This window comes from Podarcis erhardii (genome assembly GCF_964252035.2).
Source record: "Podarcis erhardii genome assembly, chromosome: 9".
NCBI lineage: Eukaryota > Metazoa > Chordata > Lepidosauria > Squamata > Lacertidae > Podarcis > Podarcis erhardii.
Window position 1 is genome coordinate 8,983,349 of NC_138512.1, and position 21,550 is coordinate 9,004,898.

Consider the following 21,550-nt stretch of genomic DNA (forward strand, 5'->3'; position numbering starts at 1 on the left):
TGTAACAGCTGCTCTCTCTTTTTGGCTTTTAATGTGTGTGGCTTAAAATGTGAATGTCAGCTTGTATATTTGTCAAATACTGTGATTGCCTTCTTAATTGACAAAGCAAGACTCCCTCCCCCCCCCCCGGTTGAAAATGTAACGTGTATATATTTGTTTTCAAGGAAAGTAATTCCAATAGAAAAACTAACCGCTGAGAATGCTTTGTATTGGAAGACCCTTTGTGAGTACTTGAAATCTGAAGGGGAAGAATTCTTAGAGAACATTCTGCCAGAACCTGCCATATATGCAGATTATTTGCAAAGGTAAAGTAAACAAGAAAGTTAAAGCATTAGTCAGTGCTTTTTTCCAGAGAAAGAGGTGCCTGTACTCACCATGAAGTTGTTACAGCAAGTGGTACACATTTTAACAACAAAAAGAGGTGCTGGTACTTGCGTACCCTTGAGTGCCCCCTGAAAAAAAATCACTGGCATTCGTTTAATTTATACTGCTTTTGGTCTTCACAGTTATTCTTTTCATCTCCAGTTACTGGATTTGGACTTACTTCTCTGTTGTTCACAAAACAGCAATTAAGCTGGTTTGCTGGAACATAAAGATTACTGTTACTAATTTATGCACCCGACTCCTTGTAGAGTGTGCAGAAGTAGCTATGTAGGCTAAAACAGGTCTGTGTGAAAAAGAATCTTTTAGCACTGGAAAGTAGGACATGCTCTTGGGAGCCTCAACTAGACACCTTCTAACTGCCAGTTTTTCTTCATGTAAGGCCCAACAAAGGAATAAAATAAAAGCAGCGATAAGTGCATAGTATTGTGAAGATTGACGAGGCAGCATTGTTGTCTGTAGGTAGACTCAGACAAATTATATTTGTAAGCCCTTTAGCTGGTACAGTAACCTAAAATTCAAATAAATATCAAGATGTTGCTTGCATCATACCGAATAACCATTTGTTTTTAATTAAGTTACCTTCAGAATATGCCAGTTCTCAGTCAAGAAGAGAAAGAAGATATGGCTTGTGTTGAGCAACTGATGACAAAAGAGTTTATAGGTCAGCAGCTGATTCTTATGATAGGCTGCATGGATACCACCGAAGAAGGAGGAAGGTAAGACTTAGTTTAGCAACAAAGAGATTTTTGATGTATATGTTATTCTGTTGACTTTGAATTGACTAGGAAATGTTTCAGTAGCTCAGTCCATTTTATTCAGCATTCTAGTCACTTGGTTTCATATCAAAGTTCCAACATTAGTATTCATCAGCACAGCACTAAATGACTTGGTTTAATGGTCAATTTCACTTAAATAGCTTGTTTCGAACATTTCTCTTTCTCTTTTTTTTAAAAAAATATTTATTAAAGTTTTTAAATATCAATGCACAAATAATAAACAGTCTTACTTCTGTCACAAACATAATTTCATCACTTCTTTGGACTCCCTCACGTCTCCCGCTCCCATTTACATCGTTAAAAGTTTTTTCCAGACAAATTATCAACTTGTTTACAATCTCATGTCCACTCATTCAAATATAATCTAGCACTTCTTCCAAAAAGTTTTATATTTTCTTTAATCTCACTTATCATCAAATTTAAATCTAATTTAGTGGTGGCCAATTTTTTATAATCTAGCATCCTTCTTAACATTCAACCAAATTACAATGTTTTTGTAGATACATCTTGAATTTCTTCCAGTCTTCCTCCATCTTCTCTTCTCCCAGATCACGGATTCTGCCAGTCATCTCGGCCAGTTGCATATAGTCCATCAGCTGCATCTGCCACTCTTCCAGTGTGGGTAGATCTTGAGTTTTCCAGTTTTTTGCGATGAGTATCCTTGCTGCCATTGTTCCATACATAAAGAATGTTCGGTCCTTCTTTAACACCTTCTGGTCGACAATACCCAGAAGGAAGGCCTCTGGTTTCTTAGTGAAGGTATATTTAAATACCTTTTTCAGCTCATTATATATCATTTCCCAGAAGACCTTCACCCTAGGGCATGTCCACCAGAGGTGAAAGAATGTTCCTTCATTTTCTTTACATTTCCAACATTTATTATCAGACGAATGGTACATTTTGGCGAGTTTAACTGGGGTCATGTACCATCTATATATCATTTTCATTACATTTTCCTTCAGAGCATTACATGCGGTGAAGTTCAGCCCAGTGGTCCACAACCTTTCCCAGTCCTCAAACATAATGTTATGCCCAATGTCCTGTGCCCACTTTATCATAGCTGATTTAACCATTTCGTCTTGTGTATTCCATTCTAACAGCAAGTTATACATTCTAGATAATACCTTAGTCTTTGGTTCTAACAATTCTGTTTCTAACTTCGATTTCTCCACCTGGAACCCTAACTTTTTGTCATTTTTAAAAACTTCTTTAATCTGAGCGTAATGTAACCAGTCTCGCACCTTATCCTTCATTTTCTCCAAACTCTGCAATTTCCAATTGTCTCCATCTTTTTCTAATATTTCCCAATATTTTGGCCAATTGGCCTCCATATTGGGTCTTTTTCCGAACATTTCTCTTTCTCTTTCCATCCTTCAGCATACTGAAACCAGAATATGTTTCTTGTCCTGGGACTGCAGTGAAACTGTAGTGCTTTATACAGGCCTGGATAGGATGGCACTTACTACTTTGCTGTCCAACCGGGTTTCTCCCATAGATCCTGTCAGGTTCCTCTGTAGTTCCAGGATGAAGAATTTGCTATGTTCCAAGACAGTAATGCCTACTCACACCATAAAGAGCTCATAACCCACCTACTCTCAGCAGCGAGAAACATCATAGCCAGACACTGGAGAGACCTGCCAGGAGTAAACATAGACCAATGGTATCCAATAGTATGGGAAATGGCCTTACAGTGGTACCTCGGGATGTGAACGGGATCCGTTCCGGAGCCCTGTTCGCATCCAGAAGCAAACGTAACTAGCAACGGCACGTCTGTGCACATCTGTGTTGCTTTTCGCCGCTTCTGCGCATGCACGTGACGTCATTTTGAGTGTCTGCGCAGGCGTGAGTGGTGAAACCCGGAAGTAACGTGCTCCGTTACTTCCGGGTTGCTGTGGAGCGCAACTCGAACGCGCTCAACATGAAGCATATTCAACCCGAGATATGACTGTATTAGAAAAACTAACCAACAAACTGAAACTAACACGGGGACAGATAGAAGACGACGCCTTCACCCCAGTTCGGTTCCCCTTTATCGCATACACAGCCCAACAAGGCAACAAGAAGAACCCACCAACAGCATTCAAATCAATATGGCTAACCTGATCCAAACACACACACGCACCACATTCACACATGAAAACAAAGTTCACCACAGCCAATCACAAACAACCAACCAAACCCTAGGCCAGGGGTTGACAATTTTTTTTCCAGCAGGGGGCTGGTCCACTGTCCCTCAGATCTTGTGGGGGACCAGACTATATTTTTTGGGGGGGAAATGAACGAGGGACGATGAGCGGTGTGCGAAAGGGCTCCAGAGAGGGGCTGCTTTAAATGGTGGCCGCTTGAGATGGGCACTCAGCCAATCGTGGGTCCTGTGTTTTGCGAGTGGCAGGGGCTGGTGGCAGTGGCGGGATGAGTGGCGCGCGAAAGGGCTCCAGAGTGGGGCTGGCAGCAACAAAGCCCAGCCCCCTTACTCCTCTAGGCAGGGCGGGGAGAAGCCAGGAGGAGGGAGGGAGGAGGCACTGCCGCAGTGTGTGAGGGAGAGGGGGAAATGGTGCAGCCTGAACAATCAGAATCAGATCCACGCGGCGATTCTCGGACCGTCCGCGGGCCGGATCCAGAAGGCAATTGGGCCGGATCCAGCCCCCAGGCCTTAGTTTGCCGACCCATGCCCCAGGCGTAGGCCATCCCCAACCTCTCTCACCACCAAAGGAATACAAGCAAATAGTAAAGAGAACTGTCAGAGTCACCCGTGGTCCCAGCTCACAAGAAACCAAAGTCCACTCCAGCTTATGTACAAAAGCTTTTATTGAAGAACATTATTAGCTTCACATCCGAGCTCCGTGACTCTACGTCTGTTACGCTTAGACCGCTGAAGTCCCCTCTGAGTCGGTCCCCCCTCTACACCAGTTTAAGAGGCTTGTACTGGTCCACCTCTTTCTCTCTTTCCTTTTCCGCAGGGTCTTTCTGCCCCCCTGTGTTCTCTCCCTTCGGGACTCTCCAGAGGCTGAATCCTCTGCCGCCTCCTCCCCCCTCCTTCGGGCTTTGGGACCAGGCTCCTCCCCAGGACTCTCTTCATTTCCGCGCGCCTCCCATTTTGAACTTGGCGCGCGTACGTTGCTCCTGACCTTCCCTTCGACAGTTACACTGCCCTCGATACTACTTTCCTCCCCTTCCGGCAGGACGTTTTGCCCTGATCTCCTTCCCCTCTCTGCTTCCTGTTCTGCTCCTTCTGACACACTGGTCACTCCTCCCCCCTCACTCCGTTCCAGCGGAGCAGCCGGTCTCGCTCTCCAACTCCCACTGGGGGTTCCCCCTTCGTTTCCCTGCTCCTGACTGCTTCCCCCTCTAGCTCCCCTTGGCTTGACCAGAGGGGCTCCCTTTTGGGAGTCCTCCGATTCACTGGACGGACTCATGGACAATCTTGGGTCATTGTCATCCTCTTCCTCGTCACTCTGGAATCCTTCCCCCTCACTCTCTGTCTCCTCCCTCATCTGCGCCTCTCTCCCTGAACCCCTGACAAGAACCCACACAAGTGATGCTGACACAAACCCCCACACATACAGTAAGTAGAATTGAAGCATTGCCACCTGACCCCCCCCCCACCATTCACCCCCTCTTTGCCCCTTTCTTCCTAATGTAGCACTAACGTCTCAACAAATGAAACTGACCTGTAGAAAGTGTAACTTGAAAAAAGAGACATTGCACATACTTTTGTAAACCAATAAATCTTCAATAAAAATATATTTTAAAAAATTTCTTTTTGCTATGTTGGTTGGTGTTCTAGATTTCCATCTCTGCCATACTTGACTCTGGTCATGTTTGAATGTTTTGTTCCCCATCGGAAATTTTAGTAAAAGTTGTGCTTTGCTTTCCACTGTGGAAGAGATTTTGAAGAGTTTCCAGTTGTAATAATCAGGATCTGCAAGTGTGATGGCTGGGAAGGGAGGCAGTTAAACACTTACAAGTATTGGAAACACCAACATAGCTTATTCAAAGAAACTGCCTCACTTCTGAACTAGCAGTTAATTGCCAGTTCTTGGATTTTAAACGAGAATAGATATTACTCATTGTTTAGGGATCATTTTATTATATCATCAATGTTATTATTTTTCTTAAGGAAGAGACTGCTGACAGTGTTACAAAAAATCCTTATGATGCCCACTACTTCAGCATCCCTTGTATCATCACTTACAGAGAATCTACTCCGCATTCTCAAAGATGATGACAGAAGAATCCAGACTGTAAGTTCTAATTGCTCTTTGTCAGTTTATATTCCAGGAAAAAAGCCATTAAAAGTGAGTGTGTGTGTGTGTGTGTGTGAAAGAGAGAGAGAGAGAGAATCACTCCCTGCTACGTCCCAAAAATCAGATTTCAGGGAACACTGAAAAAGCCTCATTAAAATTTTCTCATCTAGAATGAGTGTAATGCCTTCAAATATATTTTTATCTCAGACATTCTGCAATATTAGAGAATAATTCTGACGCATTCAACACTCAGATCCATTTTTTCATTCAATCACTTCCTATGAGATATCTCAAAGCGATTTAACAAAAGCATATATAAACCAATTTTTCAATGAAAACTATTTCAAATCCAATACAGATATAGACTGGAAAAATACATTCTAAAGGCTTTTTATGACCTTTCTTTTAGTTTGGAGATACTAGAAGTATCGTGTTTGTGCTTTCTTTCTACTTTCCTCTTGGTCAGCCTTTTCACTATTCTCCCACAAACAACAACAGGAACACCCTGCTACAGACTGGGAAACAAATAGCATTTTGCCCTGCCTTGCTGTAGGATAAAAAGGTTAAAAGAAGTTGGGACAGAAACTTCAAAAGACCTTTTGTGGCTGCAAAAACTTCAGAAGAAAAATCTGAAAGGTTTTGTGAGAACTCAGTTTTAAGCAAGATGCACAGATGGAAGTCGGCTGCAACTCGTATTCACAATTTTGTTTGTACAAATTGTACAGATTTAATAAACATGCTAAGTAGGCTATAAAATTGTACTAAGTTAGAGGTTACCGAACTTTTTGGACCAATTGCCAGATTTGTAAATAGAAACTTGTAGACACACCTTCCCCTGCCACTGCAATCAAGTATATACCACAATATTACGGTGCTTTTTTCAAACCTATTTCCATTGGGATTTGGGGCAGAGTAGAGAATCCTGTAGGTGTCAGGGATGGCCTTTCGGTGACCTATGAACTAAGATAAATAAATTTTGCACTTTATGTTGTTAAAGCAGAAAGATAAATTCTGGCTTGATCAAATTTTGCTTTGATAAGTATTGCACATTTAAATATTTCTTTTTTAAAAAATCCCCAAAGCTTCATAAATTTGGACATTTCCAACATGCCAGATGAAGTGCCTTTGCACTCAGCACCTCCTTGCCTCCCACATTCCATGCCGGAGTGAGAGCCAGGTACCAAGATGAACTGCAAGTGAAGCCCATTTCCCATCCCCACCCCCCATCCCTAGGGGGAATTTGCCGACAATCCCCTGCTGTCATGGGGGCTGCCTCTATTAAGGCAGGCGGGACCGGAAGCCCTCATTAAGTATTTTTTTTCACACATTACAAGGAAACCTAATATAATTGCACTTGATAGCTCAGTATAGGTGCAGAGAATTTTTTGTTTGTTTCAAATGCAGTACTGTATCCTTGCTTGCAGGAAGATGGCGTTTTTATTTATTAAAACAATTTGATCAGGCACTTGGCCTTTATGCAGAAAGTAATACAGCGGTTCATCCTAATCATGATATGAAAAAGGCAGCATATTATCTTCTATATCCTTAGTGTTTATCTAGTGGCACGTGAACTTTTTTTGGGGTGGTGATGTTAAGGATATATTTAAGATGAAAAACGGGCTTTAGGGGAAAATAAATGGTCCCTAAAATCTCACATGTGCTTGTTTACTTGGTTATGCGGTGGGATTACCGTTGCTAGAAAGAAGACAGGTTTGGGAGTGAAGTTATGCTAAGCAGCAGCATTTAGGAATATTAAGGATCCTCCATCTGAAGCTTTACTTTCGTGTTAAGTTTGGAGGGTTAAGGGCTTAATGAATGGATGTTCTAGCACTGTAAACTATTTTGCATCCTTCCAAAAATAACTGAAAAGGCAGTATGGTGTTTTTTTTTGGGGGGGGATAGAAAATATTTGCAAAATTCTTCAAAATTTGAGCTGAGTACTAACTTTCTTTGCATCACCAGGTCGCTGAAATCATAACAGAGGTTCGTGATGAAATTATTACAGTAGACAAGCCCCCAGATGCAACTGAAATAAGAAAGCAGCAGCTTAAAGTAAGTGGTGATTGCACTACATTTTTGTTTTAAAGATTTGTCGTTCAATGTAACTGTAGCACCGCTTGAATATTTTAACAGCCCTCCCCAGCTTTACCATCGTCTACTAATACGAACAGAATTATTAGGAAGGGAGAGGGGTCAAGCCCTCAACAGCTTTGAGCTATTGCAAGACAATTGCCAGTTGTTGCAAGATAGTCCAAATTTCAGTAGAGCTACTAATGCAGTATTGTCGGTGTTGTGTGACATAGAATCATAGAATTGCAGAGTTGGAAGAGACCACGAGGGTCATCTAATCTTGTCCCTGCAATGCAGGAATCTTTTGTCCAATATGGGGCTCGAATTAATAACCCTGAGGTTAAGAGTCATGTTCCTGTAGTGAGGAGAACATCATTCATAGACAGAAAGTAAGGTTTGTGCATTTATCAGCCAGGAAAGTCACAAATGATGCATTGTTAACATCCAGGCAACAACAACTCCAACAGTTATAGTGTAACTCATTAAGTTTTAATATCTTTAATCATAAAGACTCACGACTGGAATGTAGGAATTGATTGTAGGATGAGACTCATGACTGGAATGTAGGAATTAAGAGGTACAGTGGTGCCCCGCAAGACGAACGCCTCGCAAGACGGAAAACCCGCTAGACGAAAGGGTTTTCCGTTTTGGAGGCGCTTCGCAAAACGAATTTCCCTATGGGCTTGCTTCGCAAGACAAAAATGTCTTGCGAGTTCCTGCGGGTTTTTTTCCCCTTCCCCCCTTTTTCTAAGCAGCTAAGCCGCTTATCAGCTGATCCGCTAAGCTGATAAGCCGCTAAAAGCCGCTAATAGCGCTAATCCGCTAAGCTGTCAATGGGCTTGCTTCGCAAGACGAAAAAACCGCTATACGAAGAGACTCACGGAACGGATTAATTTCGTCTTGCGAGGCACCACTGTATACGGTAATCTGTTCCAGAGGAAGGGAGCAGCATTATATGTATACACTTGTGAAGAAATCTATGACCTGGAGCATGAAAAGCAAATTGAGAGTATATGGGTAAAAATTGTAGGAGAAACAACAGTGACCTTACTGTGGGCGTCTGCTATAGACCACCAAGCCAGACTGAAAACTTGGATGGTGCCTTACTAGAGCAGATTACCAAACATCCAAAGAGAAGAAATATAGTAATCATGGGGGATTCCCTGATATCTGTTGGGACTAAAACTCTGCTAAAAATGTAAGGTCTGACAAATTCCTCCAATATCTTGCCGACAATTTCATTTCCCAGAAGGTGGAAAATCCAACAAGGGGATCATCTATCTTGGACCTGATCCTCACCAAGAGGGAGGGACTGATCGACGAAGTGGAAGTACTTGGAAACTTGGGAGGGAAGTGATCATGTTCTCCTGGGTTTCAGGATACAGAGGCAAGGGAAATCTGAGCATAGTCAGACACACACTCTGGACTTTAAGAAGGCCAATTTCAACAATAAAAATGAATGCCCTTCTAAAGATGTTTTTATTCCAGACAGCACCAATAGCCAACGATGCACAATGCTTTAAAAGGAATGGCAAAAAGATATAACTAGGTTCATATGGCAGGCGAAAAAATCCAGAATAAAATATAAGATTATGATTTATACTAAAGAAAGAGGTGGTTTCAGACTTAAAATTATACTTTGAGGCTTGTGTTGACTAAAGGAATGGATATTACTAAAGAATACTCAACTACAGTGGTACCTCGAGTTACAAACGCCTCAGGTGACAAATACTTCAGGTTACAAACTCCGCTAACCTGGAAGAGTTACCTCGAGTCGAGAACTTTGCCCCAGGGTGAGAACGGAAATCGTGTGCTGGTGGCGCAGCAGCAGCAAGAGGCCCCATTAGTGAAAGCACACCTCTAGATAAGAACAGTTTCAGGTTAAGAACGGACCTCCGGAACGAATTAAGTTCGTAACTAGAGGTACCACTGTATTAGATCTGGAAGGGCACGGCATCAAATTTGTTTGGAATGTGTGCCTGTGGTACGATAAAATTAAAATACACAAGGGTTTCTCGAACCATGTGATCAGAAAAGAATTATACAGGGTCTGGTAAAAACATTAAAAATTGTTAGAAAGAAAAGCACTGTTGTGGCTGTCGCCAATAGAAGAGTTAACAAGGAGCGCTTGCAGAGGGATATTAGACTTCTTGGGGGTGGGGTGGGGGGAACGTAAGAAAAAAATGGAAGAGAAAAAACTTGGTGATGGACTGGTTACAACACCATCACCTAAATGTATTATTTAAGACGGACAAAAAATAAGGACTTGTAGGTCAAAGTTCCCAGTTTGAAAGAGAGCTTTTAGGGGCAAGAAAAGAAACACTAGGTAAGATGTATAATGTGTTGCTAGACTGGGAAATGAAGGAAATCATCTATGATTAACTGGGCTAGAGATGTAGGGCACAATATCGACAGTATTATGGGAAAGACTTCGGAAAACAGTTTTGAAATTCATTGCATGCTGCACATTGAAGGAAAATTACATGAAGATGATTCCCAGATGGTATTTAACACCAAGCAGATTAGCAAAGTTGTTCAAATCAGAATTAGGGAGATGCTGGAAGTGTAAGGAGACAGAAGGAGCATTCTACCATACGTGGTGGACATGTGGTGTAGTTAAGGAATATTGGGTTACTTTTTCTAAGAAACCTAGAAGCTTTTATTCTGGGGATTAATTACAACCGAAGTCCCTAAAAGTCAGAATGAGCTCAGGCTTGCAAGAGAGGTTTAAAATATTAAAAAACGTTTCTTTGGCTATGTCCAAAGTAAGAGGAAGAACAAGCAAGTGGTAGGTCCTCTTTGTGGGGAAGATGGAGAAATGCTATTGGGTGAAAGAGAAAAGGCAGAACTGTTCTTAACTACTTTGCCTCCGTCTTCACCCAAAAGGAAAGTGATGCCCAACCTGGTGATAACAAAATAAATGATGTAAGGAGGGAGCTGCAGCCCAAGATAGGGGAAGAGGTACTAAGGGGACACTTAGCTGCTTTAAATGAATTCAAATCTCTAGGGCCTGATGAGCTGCACCCAAGGGTACTAAAGAAGCTTGCGGATGTAATTTCAGAGCCATTGTCTATTATCTTTGAGAATACTTGGAGAACAGTTGAGGTCCCTACAGACTGAAGGCGGGCAAATATTGTTCCCATCTTCAAAAAGGGGGAAGTGGAAGATTCAGGTAACTACTGACCAGTGAGATTGACATCAATACCAGGGAAGTTCCTAGAACAGATAATTTAACACTTGGTCTATCAGCATTTAGAAAAGGATGCTGCGATTACCAAGATCTAACATGGGTTTCTCAAAAATAAGTCATGCCAGATCAATCTGATTTCTTTTTTTGTTGGAATTACAAACTTGGTGGATCAGGGAAATGTTGTGAACACAGTGTATCTTGATTTCAGTAAGGCTTTTGACAAAATCCCCCGTGATATCCTTGCAAGGAAGCTGATAAAATGTGGGTTGAATGAGGTAACTGTTAGGTGGATTTGGAGCTGGTTGACTGACAGAACCTGAAGAGTACTCATTAATGGCTTCTCATCATCCTGGAAAAAGTGACAAGTGGGATGCCGCAGGATTCTGTCCTGGGGCCGTTGTTGTTTAATGTCTTTATAAACAACTATCAGACTTTTAGAAGACATCTGAAGGCAGCCCTGTTTAGGGAAGTTTTTAATGTTTGATGTTTTATCATATGCCGTATTTAATATTCTGTTGGAAGCTGCCCGGAGTGGCTGGGGAAACCCAGCCAGATGGGCGGGGTATAAATAAATTTGTTGTTGTTGTTGTTAATGACTTGGATGAATGAATTGAGGGGATGCTCATCAAATTTGCAGACGGCATCAAACTGGGAGGGGTAGCTAATGACGCAGAAGATAGAATTCAAAATGACCGTAACAGATTGGAGAACTGGGCACAAGCTAACAAAATGAATTTCAATAGAGACAAATGTAAGGTTCTGTACGTTGACAGGAAGAACCAGATGCACAAATATAGGATGGGAGACACCTGGCTTACTAGCATTACATGTGAAAAGGATTTAAGGGACTTGGTAGATCACAAGCTTAACATGAGTCAACAGTGTGATGCAGCAGTAAAAAAAAAAATTAATGCTATTCTAGGCTGCATCAACAGAAGTCTAGTATCCAGACCAAGGGAAGTAATAGTACCACTCTATTCTGCCTTGGTCAGACCACACCGGGAATACTGTGTCCAATTCTGGGCACCACAATTTAAGAAGGATGTTGACAAGCTGGGATGTCAAGAGGAGATATGATAGCCATCTTCAAATATCTCAAGGGATGTCACATGGAAGAGGGAGGAAGCTTCTTTTCTCCTGCTCTAGGGCGTAGGACCTGAACCAATAGCTTCAAGTTCCAAGAAAGGAGATTCCCACTAAACATCAGGGAGAACATTCTGACAGTAAGAGCTGTTCTACAGTGGAATGTTCTCCTTCAGGAGGTTGTGGGCTCTCCTTCACTAGAGGTTTTTAAGCAGAGATTGGATGGCCATCTGTCTTGGATGGTTTAGTTGACACTCCTGCATTGCAGACGGTTTGCATTACAGGACTAGATGACCCTCAGAGTTCTGCTCTGAAGGGTAGGACTCGAGGCTATGGCTTCAAGTTACAAGAAAGGAGATTACGACTAAACATTCAGAAAAACCTTCTGACAGTAAGAGCTGTTTGGCAGTGGAACAGACTCCCACGAGAGGTGGTGGACTCTCCTTCCTTGGAAGTTTTTTAACAGGTTGGATGGCCATCTGTCATGGATGGTTTAGCTGAGATTCCTGCATTACAGGGAGTTGGACTAGATGCCCCTTGAAGTCGCTTCCAACTCTTAAGATTCTATGATTCTGTAAGGATAGGTGTACCTGTCAATTATTAAGTAAACTTCAGTTCCAAAGCAGTCACAAGTTAGGCATTAGTCCCTCACGTTAGATGTGGCAAGTTGAAGGCGAGGCTGTAAAATCAATTTTAGAAATAATAGAAACTACTTGTGTATTATAATTTCTGGTTTTCCTTCCAGCTGGCTGAAATTAAAGTGAAACTTATGGAAGCAAAAGATGCATTGGAGAAAAGTGTGGCTTTGCAGGATTTCAGCCAGGCATCCCTGTTGAAAGAGAGAATAATGGAACTGGAAAGCATTAAAAGTGACCTGTTAAAAGAGGCAGAGGAGCCTCCAACCAAAGAAATATGCATGGAAAAGGTGCTGACCTTTACACCAGCTACTCGGGTTCAGTTACATCGTTTTTAAATAAGCATGAATGTATTTGTGTGATTTTTTAAATTGGTACAAAGTAAACCTTAAAGAAGTATACTTCTCATGTTGATGTGTTGTAATGCTGACATCAAATAACAGTTTCTGTGTGATTATTTAGGCTTTGTACACAGTGACTATTTCTCAATTATGAAGGACTAGAAAAACCTTGGAGCTCCCTAGTATCTTAAAGGGATGGAATTGGAGATACAGTTTGTGGGATGTGAAGGTGGCATTCTACAGTGTTCAAATAATTATTTTCTCTCCTCCCCCCCCTTTTTTTTTAAAAAAAGAGTGATCCTGAAACATTACTGAAATGTCTGATGATGTGCAATGAACTTCTCAAGCAGCTGTCCCTTTCGAAAGGATTAGGCCCAACAATGGATGCAATAATTGAATCTTTGGTAGGTAACAACAAAAGAAAAGTTAGACATACCTGGGAGCTGAGAATATGTATTCTGAGCTGCTTGAATATTAATATTCCATTTCTGAACTTTGTAAATCCATATTTGGACAACCAAGTTCAGAAATCAGAGGGTTAGGCTGGGCCTCAGAGACTTTCACCTCCTCTCTTTGCAGAACAATAGAATATGGAGGATGAAGCCATCTACTCCAGACCTGACATAGATTGCTAAACATCACTTTTTTGTGCCAGTTTTTAAAATTAGTTTTCCAATAATTCCCCAATAATAGTCCAATCATAACAATATCAGTTAATAAATTGTTGAAATACCAATTAATTCCCAGTTAATACATTTTGGTTAAAGTGGTTCCCCACGCAGTGGATTTAATGCATTCCTGATAATTTTTTTTGCATTCCATAATCTTATTAATTTCACTTACATTACAGTTAAAATAGTACTGTAATACTTTATACGACAACTGCATTCTTAATGATTTCTAATTGTGTTATTATATTACTTAACTTTATAAAACTTCAAGTGAGGAGCTGTAACTGTTATCATTGTTCTGTCCTGCATGTGACAACTGTTATGTCCATGGAGATTCCTTCTGATCCTATATGGCAAGGGTCAGCAACCTTTTTCAGCCGTGGGCCGGTCCACCATCCCTCAGACCATGTGGGGGGCCGGACTATATTTTGGGGGAAAAAATAATGAACGAATTCCTATGCCCCACAAATAACCCAGAGATGCATTTTAAATAAAAGGACACATTCTACTCATGTAAAAACATGCTGATTCCTGGACCGTCCGCAGGCCAGATTGAGACGGCGATTGGACCGCATCTGGCCCCTGGGCCTTAGGTTGCCTACCCCTGATATATGGTGTATCTTCCACTTTTTCGGCTGTTGTCTCCCATCATGGCTTGGGACAGAACTGTATCTCTCAACCCCTTGATTCAGTGTTTCAAAAGAGAACTAAAATCCACTCTGTCCCACTGATTAAACTGTCTCAGATCTTTGCCACCCCCACCCCCTCAGCTTGGGAAGAGTAAGCTATTTTCAAACGTCCAGATGATTCAGTTCTCCTTTTGAACTCCTAAAACCTCTGCATTCCTTTTTCTCCCACAGCCCGCAGTTTCTTTTCATCCTTACAGCTGAGATTTATGGCCAATTATCCTTCAACTTAGATTACATTCTGAATCATCTCAGAGTAGTGATATGGGAGGTTGGATTTGCTTTGGTACACACAGCCAATCTCCATCCTTAAGGTGCTTGTTGATCAGTTCTGCTTAGCCTGGAATGCCTGACAGCCTATCTTCCTTGCTGCTACCAACCACTGAAAAGATAGAGCAGTGAAAATTTCAGGGAGGAAGAGAAGTGATTCCATTTCTAATGTAAAACTTATGAAGAATTAGTTCTGTTCTTATGAAGAATTAGTTCTGCGCTTTCAAATAAATGCAAAAATTACTATTCCGGGGTGGGAGTGAGGTGTTAACTAGACAGATTGCCTGTTTGAATATTCCTATGATAAGTTCTGAAAGGGTGGAAGTCAGGTGTAGATAAGAATCACCTTTCGTTTTCCTGTTTAGTTGTCTGAAGGAGATTCTTACTCGCCCCAGATAAGTAAGAGCTGTTCGACAGTGGAATTTGCTGCCAAGGAGTGTGGTGGAGTCTCCTCCTTTGGAGGTCTTTAAGCAGAGGCTTGACAACCATATGTCAGGAGTGCTCTGATGGTGTTTCCTGCTTGGCAGGGGGTTGGACTCGATGGCCCTTGTGGTCTCTTCCAACTCTATGATTCTATGATTCTAAGCAATTTAATGACTGTTTGGAAGATTATGTCAAGCTTTACATGAAATGTGCATTACTGTTTGTTTAGATCATTCCAGGAGTTACTAATATCCATCCAGCTGTAAGAAATTTGGCAGTTTTATGTTTGGGTGGCTGTGGTTTGCAGAGCGAAGAATTTGCCAGCCAGCACCTTGCATTGCTGCTGCAGGTAAATATTCTACGTTGTGACCTTTCTACATTATCTCATTTAAATTAAGAAACTTTATCGCTTTGAAAAGTGGTGGGGTGTAAAGGCTCATTTAACTTGCATATCTTTCCATGGAAATGTGCAATGGGAAGCGATTTGCTAATGGATGAACCTGGCATATCAACAATTGACCCCCATATTAGTACTCTTGGACTTGCTTTTTTGGCTCAGTACAAGAATGCATGGGCTCTTACTGTGTCATGACGAGGCAAGTTCTCTTGCATATTGAAATCTTTCCTTCCAATTGGATGATTAAGAGGTGATTGGTTGTTACTTTTATACCCTAGTGAGAAATAGAGCTGCAGAGCTGTAGTTTCCCACATATAAGTGGAGTTAAGAATTGGATCTCCAACCTTGGCACCACTTCATGTAGAAGGACCGCAAAAACAAATTAGAGATGAGCTTGCAGTATCTCCAAAATTGGGAGTTGTGTACAGCTATTAACCAAATGAAAAACAACAAAGCCCCAACTGTTCATTATTACCTGAGAATGTGCAGCTTTTCTTATTGTTTTTTAATCTTTTTATAACTTGGGGTTATTAGCATTTTCGGGATGCGGGTGGTGCTGTGGGTTAAACCACAGAGCATAGGACTTGCCAATCAGAAGGTCGGCGGTTCAAATCCCTGTGATGGGGTGAGCTCCTGTTGCTCGGTCCCTGCTCCTGCCAACAATTTGAAAGAACATCAAAGTGCAAGTAGATAAATAGGTACCGCTCTGGCAGGAAGGTAAATGGCGTTTCCATGCGCTGCTCTGGTTCGCCAGAAGCAGCTTAGTCATGCTGGCCACATGACCCGGAAGCTGTACGCCAGCTCCCTAGGCCAGTAAAGCGAGATGAGCACTGCAACCCCAGAGTCGGTCACGACTGGACCTAATGTTCCAGGGGTCCTTTTACCTTTACCTTTATTAGCATTTTCAGGGAGGGGGGATTAAGAGACAATAGTGTGCAAAACCGACACTGAAGGCAAGGGATTAAATTGGTCACATTTATGAATTCAGATATCCTGTTCATCTTTCTAATGCCAGGTCTTGCAAATCGATGAAATAAAGGTAAAACTAAGCGCTTTAAAGGCACTCTTTGACCAACTGATGATGTTCGGGATGGAACCTTTCAAAGCGAAAAAAGGAAAATGTGCCCAAAATGAAAATGAAGAGAATGAAAATGAAAAGAATGAAAATGAAGAGAATGAAAATGAGGTGACTAAGGAAACTGAAGAAGAAACTGCAACTACCCACAATCTCCTTCAGCTTCTTTCTGGGTTCTTAGACAGTGAGGTAAGGTCATGAAATCAGCTAATATTAATACATGGGGTTTTATTGTATTTTTTTTAAAAAAAACAAAAGGGTAGAAATAAGTTGGTTATTAAATATGAAAGCAACAACTGGTGTGTTTATATTCTTGCAGGTTATTATTTCAACAGAGCGAAGTATGTAAAACTGACTTACAAAAGACATTTTTGCTGCTGCTACATGTTGTTTGTTTACATAGATTCACTACTTTTTCTTTTTTCTTGGGCTCAGGAGAGGCAGCAGGAGGAGCTATGTATGTTAAAGTATGTTAAAGAGTTTAGACCTCATAGTTTGGAATTATTGTCAGGGGGGGAATTGATTTTATATATTTTCTCTGTGAACTAATTCAGGTCAGTGGAGATGAAGAAAGTTAGGATAAATGATAATGGACCTTCTCTTTCGGAGGTAGTGACAAAGAACAATTGTTTCTTGCCTGACAGGTGTTGTCTTGGAGTTGTTGAACACATATTATGGTGCGTTGTGCTGCCATCTTGCGGCTGAAGACAGGAAATGCAGACTGGTCTTTGTCCATTGGCCATGCCTCCATCACCTCAGTCATTTGAATGGATCAGACTAAACTCATGTAAGGAAATCAGTGCTTGAAAAGCAGTAAAATAATCAACCCAACCACAGAAACTTAGTAAAAAGGGCATTGCAGCAAACACATAGGTCCACCCGGTTGGCTGCCTTTCTATTTTTTCTTTCTACGCTATCTCTTCAACACCTCTGAGGAATACGTGTCCAATGGACAAAGACCAGTCTGCTTTCCCCATCTTTAGCCACAGGAGGGCAGCATAACCCATCATGTTGGGTGTTCACCATTTCTGGAGAGAGAAAAACCATTTCAAAGGGTCATCCAGTGCAATTGCCTCCATCCCCTTTAAACTCTGTTTTAGAGGCTGTATAATACGTGTGAGAGGTTTTACTTTTGCGGATGTGCAAGGGTGTCACAATTTATGATTTCTTCTTTACATTGTTGCTTTTTATGGAGCTGATATATCTACTGTATGAGTGATCCCAGACCACAGATGACTGAGGGCTGTCAAGTGCTGTTGTATTAATCTTACTGAATGAAACCCAAATAGCTCGCTCTTTTTCCTTTCTAGGCTAAATGAACAAAAGCAACCCTAAGTAAAACCTTTTTCTAGATTTCAGAACTCAGGACCGTATCTGCTGAGGGCCTAGCCAAACTCATGTTCTCTGGGCGACTGATTAGTGCTAAACTGCTTTCTCGACTTATTTTGTTGTGGTATAATCCGGTGACTGAAGAAGATACCTGTCTCCGACATTCCCTAGGCGTTTTCTTCCCTTTATTTGCTTATTCAAATAGGTACGACTCTCGCCACTCCACTTTCCCCCTCCTTTTCCTGCATTTTAGCCAGTTTGAATTTAACATAATTGGACAACAGGAGGAAAAAAGTTTGTTTTCATGCTTTTATGAGAAAAGTTGCCTGACAGTGTAGTGCACTCCTATACATGCCTATTCTGAAGTAAGGTCCATAGAGTTCAGTGGGATTTATTCCCAGGTAAGTGTGCATAGGATTGCAGTCTCATCTCATTCTTTCTAACCTTGTCCTCCAGATGCCTAGCTGCCTTGAGCAGTTTATCTTGGTTTAGTGTGCTGGGCAAGGCCATTCTACATTTTTAACTGCTCCTCTCTATGGTTATCTATCCAATTTGCTTGGGCAGAACCCAATATTTCATTTCTTCTTCACTTGAGTTTGGAAGAACTTCCTATAGTTGTGGTTTATTTCAAGTTTCTAGAAGTAGAATTTTGATAACAAAGAGCCTGGTTTTACAAGACTAAAAAGGTACACCGTATTTTTTGCTCTATAAGACTCACTTTTCCCCTAAAAAGTAAGGGGAAATGTGTGTGCGTCTTATGGAGCGAATGCAGGCTGCACAGCTATCCCAGAAGCCAGAACAGCAAGAGGGATTGCTGCTTTCACTGCGCAGCGATCCCTCTTGCTGTTCTGGTTTCTGAGATTCAGAATATTTTTTTTCTTGTTTTCCTCCTCCAAAAACTAGGTGCGCTTTGTGGTCTGGTGCATCTTATAGAGCGAAAAATACATATTTCCCCTTGTATTGGGAATGTGCATGGGAGGCATAGATGACTTGGTCCTCCATTAATGCATAGAAATTACAAGACAAACAAGTTCCCTTGAATGTGTATTACAAGATCTGGACATACTTTCTGGAATGTTTCTTGTAATGCATTATATTAATATCTACTCCATTTTAAAAATCCAGGACAAATCAGGAATGCTTCGGAGAAGCTTTTCTTCCAACTTTAAAAATATTGTTTAATGCTCCTGCATCTTCACCATTGTCTGAAGTTGATGCAGCAAATGTTTCTGAGTTGTTGGTGGACCTGACAAGACCAAGTGGGCTGAATCAAAGGGCTAAGAATTCACAGAACTACCAGGTATGCAGAGTCCTATCCTGTTTTGCTGAAGCTGAGATTGAGCAGTGCCTCCTGATACCTGGTAAATGCTACAAGATGATTGTGGCACAGAAATTTTCAATATGTGATTCTTTCCCTGTCGGCCTTCCCCCTTCTGTTTGGCAGCTTGGGAGCCGCGGACAGGATGGGCACCATTGCCCTGCGCTCCCTCTGAGGGGGGAGGATAGCCACACTGCGCCATCCCCCTTCTTTTCGTCAGCTTGGGAGCCACAGTTGGGAGGGGCGCCGTTGTCCCACACCCCCGAAGGCCCTTGTAGTGGCATCTGGGGGGGGGGGGAGGGTGCTCTCCATTCCGGCCTTGGAAGGCAAGGCCAATTTTTGTAAGGTTGTGCTGCTTTGGGGAAAGGGAGCCATGGCGCTTTGCTGGCTACCTCCCCCCTTCTTTTTGGTGGCTTGGGAGCTGCAGACAGGACGGGTGCCTGTGATGGCCTGGGATTCGGGATCGGACTTGGACCCAGAGGAGTCTCAGTCTGCACCGGATCCTTTGCCCCAGGCGGCATCAGAACCTAGTCTGGGGCCTGATTCTGAAGAGCCCCAATCTGCACAGGTTCCCCTGCAACAAGTACCAGCTGGGCTGAGTCAGGGGCCTGAGTCTGCCCTGGCTCCAGATGCGGGGATTACCTCATTGCCTTCAGCTGGGCCATCACTTACAGCTGCTCCTCTACCAATTGAGTCAGGAGAGGCTGAGGCGGCCTCTGGGTCTAGTAACCCACCGACATCTCCCGAGCTGCAGAGACTGAGGTCTGAGAGAAGGAGAGGCCTGAGTACTCGCAGGAGTGCTCGCCTTCGGGCGAGACAGGGAGGTGAGTCACCGGGGGATCAGGACCGGCCGTTAGCCCATCAGAGATAAAAGGCTGCTGGACCCCACCCCAGGTTGCGGGAGCAACGTTGCTGCTTGCTGGAACCTGCCTGTTACCCTGTGCCTGACCTCGCCTGGTTTCCTGCCTTGGCCCTGTTGGACTGACTCCTCATGGAATCCTTGGATTCGGGACCAGACCTGGACCGCGTTACCCAGGTTACCCCCAGGCCCAGCACAGTGCCGTTGCCCCGTGCTGCTTCCTCCCAAGCTGCCAAAAATAAGGAGGAAGAGGGGGAGGCTGCCGGCAAAGCTCTCCCCGCCCCCCAGGAAGCAGCATGGCGCAATGGTGCCCATCCCATCCACGGCTCCCAAGCCTTCCCCAAGCCGCCGAAAAGAAGGGGAGGCCGCCGGCATTTTTTTCTTTTCCCGTCCTTGAATTTTAAAGGTGTGGCTTATATTCAGGTGCGTCTTATATTCGGGCCAATACGGTAACTGCAGAAAATTCTTAAACAATAAAGACACTTGTAATGTGGATTTTTTTTGTAATTATGGTCATACAATAGATAGAGGGTAAAGGTAAAGGGACCCCTGACCATTGGGTCCAGTCATGGCCAACTCTGGGGTTGCGGCGCTCATCTCGCTTTATTGGCCGAGGGAGCCGGCGTACAGCTTCCAGGTCATGTGGCCAGCATGACTAAGCCGCTTCTGGCGAACCAGAGCAGTGCACAGAAACGCCATTTACCTTCCTGCCAGAGTGGTACCTATTTATCTACTTGCACTTTGATGTGCTTTCGAACTGCTAGGTTGGCAGGAGCAGGGACCGAGCAGTGGGAGCTCACCCTGTCGCTGGGATTTGAACTGCCGACCTTCTGATCAGCAAGTCCTAGGCTCTGTGGTTTAACCCACAGCGCCACCCGCGTCCCATATAATAGATAGATAAGGGTAAAAGAGGCAGTAAATTTAATCTTAAAGATGGAACGCATAGAGGAAGGGGAGGAAGTCTGAGGGTTCGAAAGAACTCTATTTTTAATGTTGGAAATCGTTTTGTTTTATACATGTACAAGTTTTTCAAAAACTCCATTTAAAAAAGAAAATTCTTAAACAATATGCAGTCAGATATTATGATGTTCTATTACCTTTTCCAGGGTTTGACAGTTCATGATAATTTGGCAGTGAAAATATGCAATGAAATCTTGATGGATCCAAGTGCGCCTGATGTCCGTATTTATGTAAAAGCTTTGAGTTCCTTAGAACTTAATAAAGACTTCACAAAAGACCTGCTGGTTTTATTGGATGAGATCCTTGGGGTAGGTAATCACTTTTTAAATTAAATTTGGAGTGTGTGTGTGAAATAGTGCTTAAATGGTAGCCTCTTAGCTTCATTTGCCATAAGTAGAACTTAACTGAATAAGAGAGATCCTTTAAAACAAGAACTTCCTCACCATGTGAGATAACTTTGGTTTTTATGGTGCAAGTTGCCTCTGAGTCAAGTAATTAATAAATGATCCTGGAGAACTTCCTTTTGGAAAACACATATTGTTGATTATAAGCCTTTATTTGCTTTTAGTTTGCCAATTCTAAAAAACCCATAGAATTAAAACGAGTGACTTTAAAACTTGGCATAAGTGTTTTCCAGCAACATTCCTATATCTCTCATGTTGCTGTTTGATTATTGGCAGTTATTAACTTGGGCTTCTTTGTTAATGTGTGTGTTAAAGCTGAAATTAATTCAAACTGCTTCACATCTAAGATGGTGAAAAAGATGCATGTGTTGTTATGTTGATATATGCTCATTGCACAATTACTTTATAATTAATTCCCACCATTTAAGGTTG

At 42.4% G+C, this 21,550-nt stretch overlaps 1 protein-coding gene across 2 annotated transcripts in view; it reads left to right on the forward strand.

The window, feature by feature from the left end:
• NCAPG (non-SMC condensin I complex subunit G) overlaps positions 1-21,550 on the forward strand; it is a 37,336-nt gene that overhangs the window by 9,707 nt on the left and 6,079 nt on the right. The window contains exons 8-19 of one of the 2 annotated variants that reach the window (XM_081876210.1): positions 165-305; positions 960-1,100; positions 5,281-5,404; positions 7,370-7,459; positions 10,539-10,649; positions 12,496-12,675; positions 13,020-13,130; positions 15,006-15,125; positions 16,189-16,437; positions 17,601-17,782; positions 18,703-18,877; positions 20,861-21,022. In XM_081876210.1, coding sequence (XP_081732336.1) covers positions 165-305; positions 960-1,100; positions 5,281-5,404; positions 7,370-7,459; positions 10,539-10,649; positions 12,496-12,675; positions 13,020-13,130; positions 15,006-15,125; positions 16,189-16,437; positions 17,601-17,782; positions 18,703-18,877; positions 20,861-21,022 — 1,786 coding nt within the window. The remainder of the gene's footprint in view (positions 1-164; positions 306-959; positions 1,101-5,280; positions 5,405-7,369; positions 7,460-10,538; positions 10,650-12,495; positions 12,676-13,019; positions 13,131-15,005; positions 15,126-16,188; positions 16,438-17,600; positions 17,783-18,702; positions 18,878-20,860; positions 21,023-21,550) is intronic. The other variant, XM_081876211.1, reaches the window with a different exon arrangement.